The sequence below is a fragment of the Pristiophorus japonicus genome, chromosome 2 (genome assembly GCF_044704955.1).
Source record: "Pristiophorus japonicus isolate sPriJap1 chromosome 2, sPriJap1.hap1, whole genome shotgun sequence".
In the NCBI taxonomy this organism is placed as follows: domain Eukaryota; kingdom Metazoa; phylum Chordata; class Chondrichthyes; family Pristiophoridae; genus Pristiophorus; species Pristiophorus japonicus.
Window position 1 is genome coordinate 359,334,175 of NC_091978.1, and position 16,477 is coordinate 359,350,651.

The 16,477-nt window shown below is 43.0% G+C and overlaps 1 protein-coding gene across 5 annotated transcripts in view; it reads left to right on the forward strand.

Moving 5' to 3' along the window:
- tbck (TBC1 domain containing kinase) overlaps positions 1 to 16,477 on the forward strand; it is a 223,558-nt gene that overhangs the window by 66,411 nt on the left and 140,670 nt on the right. For all 5 annotated transcript variants that reach the window (XM_070872609.1, XM_070872627.1, XM_070872618.1 and 2 more), the window contains exons 12-15: positions 1,380 to 1,479; positions 5,812 to 5,861; positions 12,575 to 12,704; positions 14,054 to 14,152. In XM_070872609.1, the coding sequence (XP_070728710.1) occupies positions 1,380 to 1,479; positions 5,812 to 5,861; positions 12,575 to 12,704; positions 14,054 to 14,152 (379 nt within the window). The remainder of the gene's footprint in view (positions 1 to 1,379; positions 1,480 to 5,811; positions 5,862 to 12,574; positions 12,705 to 14,053; positions 14,153 to 16,477) is intronic.

A 16,477-nucleotide genomic window follows, 5' to 3' on the forward strand; every position in this document is an offset into this window, starting at 1 on the left:
TCCGGCCACTGACGCCTGATTTGAAAGTTTCCACAGTGAAAATGTACTCCAAACTAAAGTAGAATGGAGCCAGTGAAGATTTTTGTAGAACTGAAAAAACCTGTTCGACACATTAAAAAATCAAGCGCAGGTTACAAATTAGGCGTCCAGAACGAGGTGGGGGGGAAGGGAACTCATTAAATTCGACAATAAATCCTTATTTATACTTCTACAAATATTATACAAATAAATCCAACCTGAATAAACATTTATAAGCCAAGAAAAGATTAAATAAACCATCTTCCTACCTGTGTGAAAGTGCTTCAGCCAGGGAGAATTCTGCAGCCGTTCGTGCCGCTGAGCGGGAGTGGGGGGGGAGAAAGCCGGAGAGAGAGAGAGGGAGGGAGGGAGGTAGGTAGGTCAGGTCGGATCGGATCGAGGGAGAGAGAAGGAAGGGAGAGGTCAGATCGGATCCAGTCCGGTAGTCGGGTCCAGTGGGGGGGGGTCGGGTCGGGGAACAGGAGCGCGGGTCGGGTCAGTCGGGGGGGAGGGGGGAGCGGGTGTCGGGGGCGGGGAGCAGGAGCTGGCCGTGGGAGGAGCCTTATTCACGCAGCTCCATTGGGCCAGGGCTCGGGGCTGCGTGCTTCGGGCCGCTCCCACACAGTTCGGCGCCTGGAACTACTGCACTTGCGTGCCGACTGTAGCGCGCATGTGCAGAGGTCCCGGCACTGTTTTCAGCGCAGGGACCTGGCTCCGCCCCCCACAGCTCGTGCTGGCTGCGCCGAGGGCCAGAGGACCTGTAAGTAGGTGGAGAATACCGAGGATTTTTTTAGGCGCTGTTTTAGGCGCGTAAAACGGGCGCCCAGCTCAGAGGGGCGCCCGTTTTTTTTCTTGTGGAAACTTGGGCCCTTAGTGTTAACGTTTCAGGTCGATGAGCTTTCGATGGCCCAGTTCTGACACCAGTTTGATGATGAACAGATGATCACCAACTGGTTCTTTAATCTGATGGTTTAAGTAGTCTTTACACAAAAAAGTAGCCACGGTAAAGAAATCCTGCTATAAAAAAGCAAATGTTCCTTGATGGTATGCCCAGTGACTTTTGAAATTCTATCTCTAATTTGAAAATTGTGCAAAAGAATGCAGTACACTGTAGGACATACAGTAGTAGAATGGACAATTAGCTGGCTAATGCATAGAACTTTATAAAGGCCCGGATTTTGCGACCGGCATTCGCCATCATTACCCCTCTGAAATATAAATGCAAGTCTTTCTTTTATACTGGGTGCAACTTCGTGTTGGCGCAATCATTTTAAAATCAACTACAATGAAGTCAAGTGACCTGCTTCAGGGCCTGCTTATGAAATAACAGGTTGTAACTTTGAATCTTGTCATGTTTTAAGCTTTATATTAGAAGATGGAGAAAGCTTTGGACAAGTAAGAGATAGAAGTTTCCTGCTGGATGATACCACACTGACATTATCATTATGCCAACTCAAGAATGTAAGTGTTCAAATTATTCTTTCAACTTGTTTGTAAATAATAGATTTTAAAAAATTTAATTCTACTAAAATGTATTCATTTTTACTCCTTGTATATCAGTTGACTATAAGTAGAACTGAGATGAAGTAGTGTATCAAGTAAAATTCTTAGTTACTGCTCATGTTCCAAGTGTTATAGAGATGTTCAGTATGTGCTAATGTCAGTGCTTAGGTGAGACTTTACAATAAACTCCACGTGCCTTTTCTTGTCTGAAAGGGGCAGGTAATTGTCCCCAGCTGTTTGCCAATGGGGTTCTATATAACTGGCGAGAAGGTGTAAGAATATGACCCGTAACCTCTGATCTTGGTTTCCCTGCAGCTTTAAGACCTGGTGCCTTGAGCTTGTGTTCTTTCTGATTCATTAAATAGGAAACAGTTATAGTACTGGGTTCCATAGCACAGCCCCAAGCCACTAGTGCATCCTTTTGATAGGAAAATTGTTCCAGGTTGTGAGTAGATGGCTACTTGGCTGGAGGCATTCTGCTGCTCATTTTAAAGGATGGTTTCCATGGCCCTGATTTATTTCCTTAATGTTGCAGTGTTTACTCAGTGGGACAAATTAGCTAAAGGTGCAGTCAGGCTAAGTCTGGAAAAAAAGAGCTTGCATTTATTTAGGGACGTGACTGCTGACAACGAACCGGAAGCGGACTGCGCATTCGTGCTGTCGGTTTGTTAAAAACAATTAAAAGGTCAGGAAGGAGCGGGCTGCTTCAAAAATTCCGGAAGAGATCGGGCTGTGAGGAAAAATGCTGGGAGAGAGCGGGCTACTTCAAAAATGCTCTCCGGAAAAAGAAAAGTTTCCGGTTCCAGATTAATGCGCAGTATACTTCTGCACAGCTTCCGGTCATTGGCAGCAGTCACTGCTTTTGTTGAGCGTCTATTTTCCATACCTCGGGAGCCTGCAAGGGCAGACGTCGATGACCAAGTCCAACACCGCCTTAAGAGTGCCAGTACAGCCTTCGGTCGACTGAGGAAGAGAGCGTCTGAAGACCAGGACCTCAAACCCGGCACCAAGATCATGGTCCACAGAGGAGTAGTGATACCCGCCCTCCTATATGCTTCAAAGACATGGGCTCAGAGGCAGGCACTTCAAAGCACTGGAGAAGTACCACCAACGCTGCCTCTGCAAGATTCTGTAAATCCATTGGCAAGATAGGCATATCAACGTCCGTGTTCTCGCTCAGGCCAACATTCCCAGCATTGAAGCATTGACCACACTCGATCAGCTCTGATGGACGGGCCATATTGTCCGCATGCCCGATACTAGACTCCCAAAACAAGCACTCTACTCAGAGCTCCAACTTGGCAAGCGAGTCCCAGATGGGCAGAGGAAACGCTTCAAAGACACCCTCAAGGCTTCCTTGAAAACGTGCAACATCCCCACCGACACCTGGGAATCCCTGGCCCAAGACCGCTCAAAGTGGAGGAGAAGCATCCGGGAAGGCGCCGAACACTTCCGGTCTCTTCGCCGGGAGCACGCGGAGGCCAAGCGCAAACAGCGGAAGGAGCGCACGACAACCCAAACACCCCACCGACCCGTCCCCTCAACCACCGCCTGCCCCACCTGTGACAGAGACTGTAGGTCCCGCATTGGACTCATCAGTCACCTGAGAACTCGTATTAGTGTGGAAGCAAGTTATCCTCAACTCCGAGGGACTGCCTGAGAGAGAGAGATTAATGTTCGCATGTGACCCAAACTGCTTCAGCACCAAAGGATTAATCTTGACGTACAGTCACTGTTAAATCGCAGGTAGTGTTATGCACTGATGCTAGGTAGGCAAACCTGGAAAACAGTCTGTGCCTAGCAAGGTCCCAAAAATGTCACTGAGTTAAATGGTCTGCTTTTAATGGTATAGACTGGAGGATGAATGTTGGCCCAGATACTTGGAGAATCCCCCTGCTCTTCTTTAAATAGTCCCATAGGATCTTTTGCATCCACCTGAACAGGTTGACATGGTCTTGATTTTATACCTCATCTGAAAAATGGCACCTTTGGACTCAGAGATTCCTATCACTTTGCTACTAAACAAATTCTCTCACTCCCATCGGTCCCGTCTGTCCAGCTCCAGTGAATTAATTTTATGACCATCATCATTTTCAAATCATAATCTCGTCCCACCCTACCTCAGCGATCTCAGCCATCCGAATGTCCTTGCCATCCCCTCCAGCACTAGATTATCCCTCCCTCTGCCTTGCCATCTCCCTGCATGCTATCAAAGGCCTTTTTAAAAAAAAAACCCTTCTCATTGACCATGCTTCTGCCCCTTCACTTTACGTCAATTCCTTTTTTACCCTTTGCTTGGCATCCACTTTTTTTTCCCTTGTCCCTGCAAAGTTCCACGAGAAGTCTTCCTGTACCAAAGAGCACTGTAGAAATGTGAGTCTTATTTGTTACAGGATTGCTCCTATAAAAAAAAATGCTTTTACTAAATTTAATAGTCACAATCAAATTAAGATTTCTTGAGGATTGATTGCGCGCAAGCTGCAAAGGAGATAGTGATTTAATGAGAGTGAGTGCTCTTTTTGGACTATTTCAGGAGATGATAAAGGGGCTTCTACTGAAACAAGATTGATGGTAATGATTTATAAGAACATAACATAAGAAATAGGAGCAGGTGTAGGCCATACGGCCCCTCGAGCCTGCTCTGCCATTTAATACGATCATGGCTGATCCGATCATGGACTCGGGTCCACTTCCCCGCCCGCTCTCCATAACCCCTTATTCCCCTATCGGTTAAGAAACTGTCTATTTCCGTCTTAAGTTTATTTATGTCCCAGCTTCCACAGCTCTCTGGGGCAGCGAATTCCACAGATCCACATCTTCTGAGAGAAGAAATTTCTCCTCATCTCAGTTTTAAATGGGCAGCCCCTTATTCTAAGATTATGCCCTCAAGTTCTAGTCTCCCCTATCAGTGGAAATATCCTCTCTGCATCCACCTTGTCAAGCCTCCTCATAATCTTATACGTTTCGATAAAATTACCTCTCATTCTTCTGAATTCCAATGAGTAGAGGCCCAACCTACTCAACCTTTCCTCATGTCAACCCCCTCATCCCCGGAATCAACCATGTGAACCTTCTCTGAACTGCCTCCAAAGCAAGTATATCCTTTCGTAATTATGGAAACCAAAACTGCACGCAGTATTCCAGGTCTGGCCTCACCAATACCCTGTACAACTGTAGCAAAACTTCCCTGCTTTTATACTCCATCCCCTTTGCAATAAAGGCTAAGATTCCATTGGCCTTCCTGATCACCTGCTGTACCTGCATTCTAACCTTTTGTGTTTCATGCACAAGTACCCCGAGGTCCCGCTGTACTGCAGCACTTTGCAATCTTTCTCCATTTAAATAATAACTTGCTCTTCGATTTTTTTCTGTCAAAGTACATGACCTCACACTTTCCAACATTATACTCCATCTGCCAAATTTTTGCCCACTCATTTAGCCTGTTTATGTCCTTTTGCAGATTATTTGTGTCCTGTTCACACATTGCTTTTGCTCCCATCTTTGTATCGTCAGCAAACTTGGCTACATTACACTCGGTACCATCCTCCAAGTCGTTAATATAGATTGTAAATAGTTGGGGTCCCAGCACTGATCCCTGCGGCACCCCACTAGTTACTGATTGCCAACCCAAGAATGAACCATTTATCCCGGCTCTCTGTATTATCCCTAATCCTGTGAACTTTTATCTTGTGCAGTAACCTTTTATGTGGCACCTTGTCATAATGCCTTCTGGAAGTTCAACTACACCACATCCACTGGTTCCCCTTTATCCATCCTGTTCATTACATCCTCAAAGAATTCTAGCAAATTTGTCAAACATGACTTCCCCTTCATAAATCCTTGCTGACTCTGCCTGACCGAATTTTGCTTTTCCAAATGTCCTGCTACTGCTTCTTTAATAATGGACTCTAACATCTTCCCAACCACAGATAAATTAGATACAGTAATTTGTTTCACAATTGTTAAATTTCTCTTGCTCAATGACCCTTGTTTGTCATGAGTTTTGAGCAAAGTATTCAAAAGCTCAACTAAACAAGAAAACAAAAATGTGTTTAGTTTGATAAACGGAATACTTGGTGCTGCTCTTAAAATACCCGCATAATTTCCATAGCTAATTCTGTTCACACTCTTAATCACCAGATTGTCCCCTCAGAACCCTGGCCAGGGAACCTCTCCCAGCTTAAGAAGTAGGACCACCTTGATTGACCATCCATTGGTTTGCATATCAGAATAACAATGATATTTTGTTTTTTCACAATATTAATGTATTTTCATCTGTTTGTTTTCTAGAGATTGAAAGATGTTGCTGGAGAAGCATTTTATCCTTTGCTGGAAGATGAGTGAGTAATTGTATTGTCTGCTTAAGCGGTACCTGGAGTGAGTTATAGAGGTGTAGTTTAGTCAGGGGGTTCAGGTGGCATCAGAAACACAGGAGCAAAGCTCAGTCGTTTGGGGGAACTCGTTAACTCTCTCCCCTACAAGGTTGCGGATACTGGGTCAATTGAAATTTTCAAGACTGAGATCAATAGATACGGAACAAATGTGGACATTTGAAGTTGATGTACATATCAGCCATCATCTAATTGAATGGCGGAACAAGCTTGAGGAGCTGAGTTTCCTACTCCTGTTCCTATGTTTTTTTATGTTTGCGAGTGTTATATGAGTTGCTTTAACTCAATCCGAAGTGCTTTTAAAAATCATAATTGTTATTTTGTTTTGTCGTCCCCCCCCCCCCCCAGGTTGCTTTGCACTATCCATTCATTCCCTAACTGAAAGGTGCATGTCATTGGCCCAGACCTCGACTATTGTTGCTCTATAACTGGTTAATAGGAAGTATGAAACTACAGCCCTGGTTGACCCAACCCCTAAAGTAGCTTTTGTACCATGGAAGGCTTGTGCTCACACTGTCAACCCCCACTGCACGGGTCACATGTACTATAAAAGCTGCTTATATTTCAGCAGCTGTAAAGAGAAACTGCAGGTTTATTACTTCGGGCTGTTGTCCGTGTCCTGACATAGGAGTTCAACCCCAAACATCACCTGCACTGCCTTCCCTTTATAACCTTGTTTTATTTACTTACTAATTAAAATTTATGTATTTAATTAACTTAGCTTATAGCTTCATTTTTTAAGCAAATTACCAGCTCTAGTTTAAGTGCTAGGTTGATTAAATTAAATATTTACCTTTAACATAAAGCACTCCAAGTATTGGAGGAAGTAATCAGCATCTCCTTCCCGCTCTGCTCCGAATTCCCATTCTCTCTAAATTCCCAAGTTTAGCACTCTGTTTAGAAGCACTCTGTTTAAGATCACTCTGTGCAGACCACTCATTACCAGTAATTGCAGGCTAGTCAGCCTAACCTTGGTGCTGGAAAAAAATTCTGAGGGACATTATTAATCATCATTTAGCAAGGTACGGATTAATCAAGGGCAGTCAGCATTGATTTGTTAAGAATATGCCGTGTCTGACGAACTTGATTGAATTTTTTGAGGGTCGCGTTTATTTCCAACACCAACCTGTCCTTTTGTTTTACTTCTCAAACAAAAAGCAAAATACTGCGGATGCTAGAAATCAAACAAAAACAGACAATGCTGGCAACACTCAACAGGTCAGGCAGCGTCTTGGGGAGAGAAACCGAGAGGGGGCTTTAAGAATAAAAATGATTTGTACCTTGGTGTCAGGGAAATCACCTTACAGCTGTATTTGTGACATCCTGCCGACACTCAATCAGTCAGAGGCTACAGCTGGTTTCCATCAGTTGGTTAAAGGCTATCCTACTTTGCATCTCTTGCAAATGCGCAAATCCATGAGGGAAAACACGATAACACAAAGGCAAAATTCTGCGGCTGCTGGAATCTGAAATAAAAGCCGAAAATGCTGGAAATACTCATCAGGTCAGGCAGCATCTGTGTAGACAGAAACCGAGTTAACGTTTCTGGCAAAGGATCATCGACCTGAAACGTTAACTCTGTTTCTCTCTCCACAGATGCTGCTTGACCCGCTGACTGTTTCCAACATTTCCTGCTTTCTGTGTCCTGGCCAATATTTATCCCTTCATCAACATAACCAAAAAACAGATTATCTGTTCATTATCACACTGCTGTCTGTGGGAGTTTGCTGTGCGCAAGTTGGCTGCCATGTTTCCCACATTACAACAGTGACTACACTCCAAAAGTACTTCATTGGCTTTTAAAACTCTAAAACGTTGAGTTTTATTGAAGCCAGCCTGGAAGATCGGGGCTTTTTAGCCAAACCTCAACAGTATCACGGAACTGTAATATTTTCATAACCTTACATATCTTGGACTTTTCAGTCTGTGTCTTTCAATACCTTCAGTTTTATTTTAAGTGCTTATTTTAACAGTTTAGGGTTAATATAATAATAAAGATGCTACCAACATTTAAAGAGCTTCAAAATCGTAAACTGACAATTTACAAAACCGGCGAGGTCAGGGGAATGTGAATATCCCCGGACTCTCCATCAATCTAAGAGGGAGTGAAATATTGAATGTCTTTTTCCCAAAAAATTAGATAAGCCCGGAGTGATGGTCTTGAAATTCTGGGCGAATGAAGGAATCAGTGTGGATTCAACAGACAGTGCTGGCTGCCAGATGTGATTTTTTTTTTTTCTCTTCAAAGTAACATCTGTTGCCTTAAGTTCTTTCCACCTTAGTTCTAGACGGTGTGTGTTCATTTGCAAGTACATAGAAAGATGTTCTGGATATATAAAAATATATCAAAAGCAGTTTTATTTCACATAAAATAACCTTCATACATTTTGGTGGAGATTGAGTTACTTTGGCTCGGGAATCTATAATATATCATAGGCAGTCCTTCGAAATCGATATAGATATAAAGATTAGTATGTCAATAGGGTACCAAGACCAAATAGAATACATAGGATTACATAGGATATACGCAACTCCTCAGGTAATGCATGAAGCAAGACCTGGACAATATTCGGGCTTGGGCTAATAAGTGGCAAGTAACATTTGCACCACACAAATGCCAGGCAATGACTATCTCCAACAACCAAGAATCTAACCACTGTCCCATGACATTAAACGGCATTACCATCGCCAAATTTGCTACCATCAACATCCTGGAGGTCACCATTGACCAGAAACTTAACTGGACCAGCCACATAAATACTGTGGCAACAAGAGCAGGTCAGAGGCTGGGTATTCTGCAGCGAGTGTCTCACCTCCTGACTCCCCAAAGCCTTTCCACCATCTACAAGGCACAAGTCAGGAGTGTGATGGAATACCCTCCACTTGCCTGGATGAGTGCAGCTCCAACAACACTTAAGAAGCTCAACACCATCCAGGATAAGGCAGCACGCTTGATTGGCACCCCACCTTAAACATTCACTCCCTCCACCCCACCGGCGTACCATGGCTGTAGTGTACCATCTACAAAATGCACTGCAGCAACTAGCCAAGGCTTCTTCGGCAGCACTTCCCAAACCTGTGACCTCTACCACCTAGAAGGACAAGGGCAGCAGGTGCATGTGAACACCATCACCTGCAAGTTCCCCTGCAAGTTACACAAAAGCCTGACTTGGAAGTACATTGCGTTCCTTCATCGTCGCTGGGTCAAAATCCTGGAACTCCTTCTGTAGCAGCACTATGGGAGTTCCTTCACCTCACGGACTGTGGCGGTTTAAGAAGATGGCTCACCACCACCTTCTCGAGGGTAATTAGGGATGGGCAATAAATGCTGGCCTTGCCAGCAAAGCCCACATCTCATGAAAAAAAAAATATGACTCAGAAACAGGCCATTCAGCCCAACCAGTCCATGCTGGCGTATACACTCCACTCGAGCCTCCCTAGAATTCGCAAGAAATGAGAAAGGGAATAGACGATAATCTGATTTCTAATGTGCAGGAGCTTTGATTTCACCAATAATACATTCTAATTATGTATAGATCAATATTGTACAATTTTCCTTCATATGGAGAAGTGTGACTAGCAACATTCCCGTTAAGCGGCCGTGCAGCGGTCTGGAGACTTTTAAATGGAGAAAAACTATGCATGCATGAAAATTTGAAGAATTGAAGGCAGTTAAATAGATTGCGCAGAAAAAAAAAATTAGAGGGTACATTGGTGACTAGGATGATGATTTGGACTCTGTTATGAATAATCACTTGCAGAGATAAACTAGTTTTCATTGGAGAAAAGTATGATTCAGAATTATAATGGAATGAAGACTGTTTCAGAGAACACTAAGCAGCAATCGGGCTATTTGAGCTTCGGTTAACAGACATCCATTTGTAAAATGATCATCTGAAGCATCCTTAATGAACACTAGTGCCTGAACTCACCTTGTTAATGAGGCATCACTTAACATCAAATTGGGTTTTTATGGGCTGTTCTGTGACATAATCTTTAAGCATGCAGAGGATAAACAAATGACTAAAGAAAATAAGGCAACTTTCGTTGGGGTAGTTTTCTACGCTCTTTGAATGGACTTTATCGTCCAACATGTACCAAATGTTTGCATCCTTCACTATTCTTTCAATCTGATTTGGATGGATAGAGATTATTCAGGTTTGGTCATTTGTCACCTTCACTTAAAAAGATGATCATGTGACTTCAAACATAAATATGTAGTTCCCGTCCCAGTGATGTTTCCCTGTTGGCTAATGGACTTGTGCTAAGATATGTGTAAAATGCATTCCAGTCAAGGAATGTAGACTGTTTCAAAGATAGATAGTATTACCTTGCTTTAATTGACTTAAGCAGTTGAGAGAGTGTGATATGTGATGAAGGTACAGTCGGTTATTGTGATACCCGCAGAACAGCAGAGTTATACGACCAATGCCACAGGTCTTAATTATGTTGTTTTTAGTTGTACTATTCACACTGAATAATGTATAGTAGAACTGAGTCATTCTGTACTAAAAGTATGATTTTACAAGCTGTACACCTCCTCTCCCAATGGCTCCACTGGCTCCGTGTTGTCAGATTGCTGCTGCTTTTCTTTCCATATGGTAGAAGCAAAGCAAATCAAACATCAGTATCCAAGTTGGATATCTAAGCCAAAGCTTCCAGTGTAACAGCGTGGATATCTTGTAGGCTGCCTCCAAATTTCATCTGAGGGCAGTGTTCAATGATGTGCTCCAGGGTCTGATTCGGAGCTCCACAGTCACATGATGGGGATGCTTTAATCTTCCACTTATGGATTGTTTATCCAATTTCCTGCCTTGGATGAGCCGCAGTTTCCTCCTGTAGAACTCTCTAAGATAATGTATGACTGAAGGTATTACTACAAACTCCAGATCCATACCGTTAATTGCATTCCCTTTCCCACCCACTGTCTCAGGTTGAATCAGACTGCTCATAACCTTGCTGTCCTATTCCATCCCGACCCCATATCTTCTCTATCACAAATTCTGCCTACTTCTACCTCTGTGACATCCTCTGCTCTTGCCTCAATACATCTAATGCTGAAACCATGATCCAAGTGTTTGTCACTTCCAGGCCCAGCCATTCCAGTGCTCTCCTGGGCAGCCTCCTATCCTCCATTTTCAGTAAACTTTCACTCATCCAAAACTCTGCTACCCATATCTTATCCCCTCTGTCTCTCCACCTCTTTCTCAAAACCCCTCCACCTTTACCAAGCTTTTGGTTACCCCTTCCAATATCTCTTCAGCTCTGCATCCATTTTTTTTTCCCGATTATGCCTTTGTGAACCGCCTTGGGACATTTTTCTACATTAAAGACACCATATAAATGCAAGTGATTCTTGTGTACTAAACTATGAGTTTTCAGAGGGCAAAGGGAATGCTGTCTTTAACAAAGTAAAAATATGAGATTCAGGATTTTTGATTTTAAATTTTGTAACTGAGGCTTTTGTTAATATTTTCAATGAATGAAATGTAGTGAGTACGGAATAAGTAACACGTGTTGAAAATCACAAGCCATTTTTACGTAAAATCACACCAGCCATTCTGGGCAACAGCAGCCAATATTCATGTAGCTGGTATCGGCCCATTATCCAGATGGATGGAATCGTGGGACACGTGCAACATAAAGAACCAATGGTTGAGGTGCCTGGCTTCGACCTCCTTTGAAGACAGTGGATAGCGCTCGAACCAATCCACACAGGGCATGGACAGTGCGGCCTCCTGCTCCACAAGTGGAAGATGAGGGACAGCCCAAAGTGTGACCGTGGCCATGATTCCCAGACCATGGAACACATCACATCAACCTGCCCACTGAGATCTGTTGCATGAGGCACCCCATTTCTCCACTCGGCATCTCGGAGGCCATCAAATGGATAGCCAAACTAGGCATCCCATTATATGAAAATACAACAATAACGTATCAGTACATTTCAAATCCTGCTGTTTAGAGGGCATAATATGTAGCTACCAAAATACAAATGCTTTTGAGAAAAATAAGCATCTGCTTTAATATCCTGTCACTGATGTCACACCAATGGTATACTTGGTTTTCAACAGACGGTGACCATGCTAGAGAAATATGAAATAACAAAATATTTGTTTTCCAGCAAGAATCTCTAAATCAATAATGTCCAAGCTTTATGGTTTGATCAGCTGTGTAGGAGCATACCATGAATAGTCGCATAGCTATAAAGTTTGAAATGTTCCCATTAATTTGCATATAACTCAATCCATTGACAGTAACAGATCTTGAAGTTCTGATTTAGCATTTACCCAGTGGTGAAGCAATAAATCTGGGTAGCTCTTTGCAAGCCTGCAAAATTCAAATGGGACAAACCAGAAACGTGTGTGCAAATAGTTTTTGGACATCACAGGCCAGATTCCCAAAACTAGTGGATCACTCATATGATACAGCTTAGACTGCCTTGCTCTAAATAAACTCAAACTGTAGCCATTTTTCATTGAAGTTTTAATTTTGTCCGAATCAGATTAAATGTACTATTACGTAGAATTTACAGCATAGAAACAAGCCATTCGACCCAACTGGTCTCTGTTGACCTTTATGCTCCACAAGAGCCTCCTCCCACCCTGGGGCAATTGTTACTCTGATGTATAACATCGTTTTTTTTTTACTTCATTTTCTAGGCAGTCAACTATATCGCCTTCCAACAGCAGCCATGAACTTTCTGCAGCAGCCACACTGCCCCTTATTATACGAGAGAGAGATACTGAATACCAGCTGCACCGAATCATACTCTTTGACAGACTGCTGAAGGTGAGATTCAAGTGTTGTAAGCAATTCTGGACACAAGTGGAGTCTTTAGCCAATTTAAGTCTGATGTATTCACATTGTCATGTAATCTGTGGCAGAAAGGAAGTTGGGTTTGTCCTCTAGCTGATCTCTTTTGGGCTACACAACTCCTGCAGCTCAGGATGGGGTGGGAGGTTGCGCCTGCTCCCCGCCCCCTTATCCAGATGAGAGGATGGGGTGGGTGTGTCACCAACAGATTAGGTGGTAATTTATCTCAGTACTGTTGGTGTGTAAATTAGCCACCCCATTTGCTACATAACAACAGTGGATACTCTTCAGAAGTAATTCCTTGGCTTTGAAGCACTTTGGGATGCAAGTTCTATGTTTCTTTCTTTATCAACATCACCAAATCGGATTACCTGGAAGTTGTGATGACACTTCAATGAGTAATTCATTGTTGTAAGGTGGTTTGGATTTAATACTACATAAATGCAAGTCTTTTTTTCTTCCCGCCAACATTTCCCTGAAACCAATCTGCAGCATTGGCCTGTGATGTGATTTACAGTGACGGCTATGACTCAGTGGGTAGCACACTTGCCTCAGAGTCAGAAGATTGTGGGTTCAAATCCCGCTCCAGGGACTTGAGTACATAAATCTAGGTTGACACCGAAGTGCAGCGCTGAGGGAGTGCTGCACTGTCGGAGGTGCCGTCTTTCGGATGAGACATTAAACCGAAGCCCCGTCTGCCCTCTCAGGTGGACTATTTCAAAGAAGAGCAGGGGAGTTATCCACCCCGTCCTGGCCAATATTTATCCCTCAACTTACATAACAAAAGCACATTATCTGGTCATTATCACATTGCTGTTTGTGGGAGCTTGCTGTGCGCAAATTGGCTGCCACGTTTCCCACATTACAACAGTGACTACACTCCAAATGTACTTCATTGGCTGTAAAGCGCTTTGAGACGTCCAGTGGTCATGAAAGGCGCTATATAAATGCAAATCTGCTTTCTTTCTTACTGTGGTCCAAACATTTCTTCCTCCCCACCCCTTGCTCCCCCACCACCTTACCACTAACATTGTGGAGCAATCGTCTGGTATCTGCTTGGTTTCTCCTGATGATAACATGCTGGAGATTGTGAATGGCGAAATTGCCACTCCCGGCTGCTGTGCAATTGGAATTCCAACGCAGACTACCTCCTGCTCACTCCAGCTCAATTTTTATGTTGAAGTTTACAACCTGAAATCTAGATGATCAAGTAGAAAGAGAGAAGATAGCGCTCATAAAACGTTAAAGAAAAATGGGGCAGAGCATGGGATTGTAAGACTGATCCAGCTGATGAGTTTCTTTGCCTTTTATTTCCTTTTCTTCAGGCGTACCCGTACAAAAAGAATCAAATTTGGAAAGAAGCGAGGGTTGACATTCCTCCTCTAGTGAGAGGTTTGACCTGGGCCGCACTGCTTGGAGTGGAGGTAAGAACATAAGAAATAGGAGCAGGAGTAGGCCATTCGGCCCCTCGAGTCTGCTCTGCCATTCAATAAGATCATGGCTGATCTGATCTTGGCCTCAACTCCACTTCCCTGCCAACTACTTAGAAAGATTTTTTATTCCTCTACTCCCCGCTGAATCAGGAATCTGTCCAGATCCCTTTTGGATTCTTTAGCATTTCCAGCAGCTAGTGAAGTGGCGTGGGGAGCCATATGTTACAGCTGACAAGTTGTAATTCCCGAATCAGTGACAGTCCTGGATCCAATAAAATGCATTGACACGCGAGAAAAGGAAACTTACTCCATTGCGTTAGTCAGTCCTGTGAATGGCTGAAGGTTCATTAATCTTGCTTGGTTTTTTTAAGCCTATTTGACATCATTTCCTACCAAAATAAAAAAAATAAGTTCAACCAAGGTTGAAATTATAACTTCTTTTAGCCACTAAAGTGGTTACACATGCCCATTTCATTGCTCATCCATCTCCTATGACATTGCACATGGGGAGTTTAGATCATGTGAAGTTTTCCTGTGAAGCAGGATTAATGGCCAGGGAGAATTGGACCAAGGTGTGCACAGGTAACTGAGTCCCCATGTTAAAATCATGCATTCTGTCCTTATTTTTTATGCAATACTTTTATTTGATATCACTTATAGTTAAATATCAAAACTTGTGCTAATTTGGGAATCATAGGAATTCATAATGGAAAACAGTTGGCAGGAAGTGCATGCAGGTATGAGATTTCTAATATATAGATAACTCTTCAATCTCCTATAAAGTCACAATTCTTAATTGAAACATATAAGATTCTGAGAAGAATTGACACCCTGAGATGTGGTTTCCCCTGGCTGGAGAGTCTAGAACTAGGTGGCAGAGTATCCGGATAAGGGCTCAGCCATGTAAGACTGAGATGAGGAGAAATTTCTTCACTCCGAGGATTGTGAACCTTCGGAATTCGGAAGGGCTGTGAATGCTTAGTCGTTGAGTATATTCAAGGCTGAGATCGATAGATTTATGCTCTCGAAGGGAATCCAGGGATATGGGGATCGGGCAGGAAAGTGGAGTTGAGGTCGAAGATCAGCCATGATCTTATGAATGGCGGAGTCGGCTTGAGGGGCCATGTGGCCCAGTTCTGCTCCTAGTTCTTAAATAATGAAGCATAACAGTTTGCCTGCTTAAAAATTGCAATTGTTGCTGAGGGTTATTTTTGATGAATGACTGAGTTGCGATCTACTAATTGGACCTGGATAAAGCCCCATTATCATATTCAGTAGCACACAGACTTGTATTAGTAAGTGAAGTTTGAATTAACTTTCTTCAGAACACTCACCATTAGTACTCCATTTCAGTCCTTGAAAACATTTCTATCGCTCTCCAATATTATAGAAGCTTTAAGTGATCTCACACTCTGGTGATCACACTTCAGACATCAATGTCTAATACAAATTTCTGCATTACTTTTGAGGAAAAAAGCATAAGGAGCCAAAGGAAATCATTTAAAAGAAAGACTTATATTTATATAGCGCCTTTCACAACCACCGGGCGTCTCAAAGCGTTTTACAGCCAATTAAGTACTTTTGGAGTGTAGTCACTGTTGTAATGTGGGAAACGCGGCAGCCAATTTGCGCACAGCAAGCTCCCACAAACAGCAATGTAATAATGACGGGATAATCTATTTTTTTTGTTATGTTGATTGAGGGATAAATATTAGCCAGGACACCGGGGATAACTCCCCCACTCTTCTTCGAAATAGTGCCATGGGATCTTTTACGTCCACTTAAGAGCGAAGACGGGTCCTCGGTTTAACGTCTTATCCGAAAGACAATTGTATAAACTCTCCAGCAATAGAAATATTAGAGCCACAATGTCTGCAGCTTCACCCATGGTTTACTTATCAATTAAACCTTGGAGCCTTAAAGTGCCGCACACCAACACTAGCAGCAGAATAATATATCACATTTTATATGGTGCAGTATTCCTCCCCTTATAAAGCAATGTATCCTGTGGCCTGGAATTCCACACATGCCAAACTGGGAAACTAGCAACAGCTGACCAATCGCTCCAAAAAAAAAGCTGACAACTCAAAAACAGAGTCTGAATATAGAACGATGATGTGCAGTTACACTGAAAGTGTTGTGAGGCACAGATTTGTCATCACTTACATAGAAAATAGGTGCAGGAGTAGGCCATTCGGCCCTTCGAGCCTGCACCACCATTCAATATGATCATGGCTGATCATGCAACTTCAGTACCCCATTCCTGCTTTCTCTCCATACCCCTTGATCCCTTTAGCATAAGGGCCACAACTAACT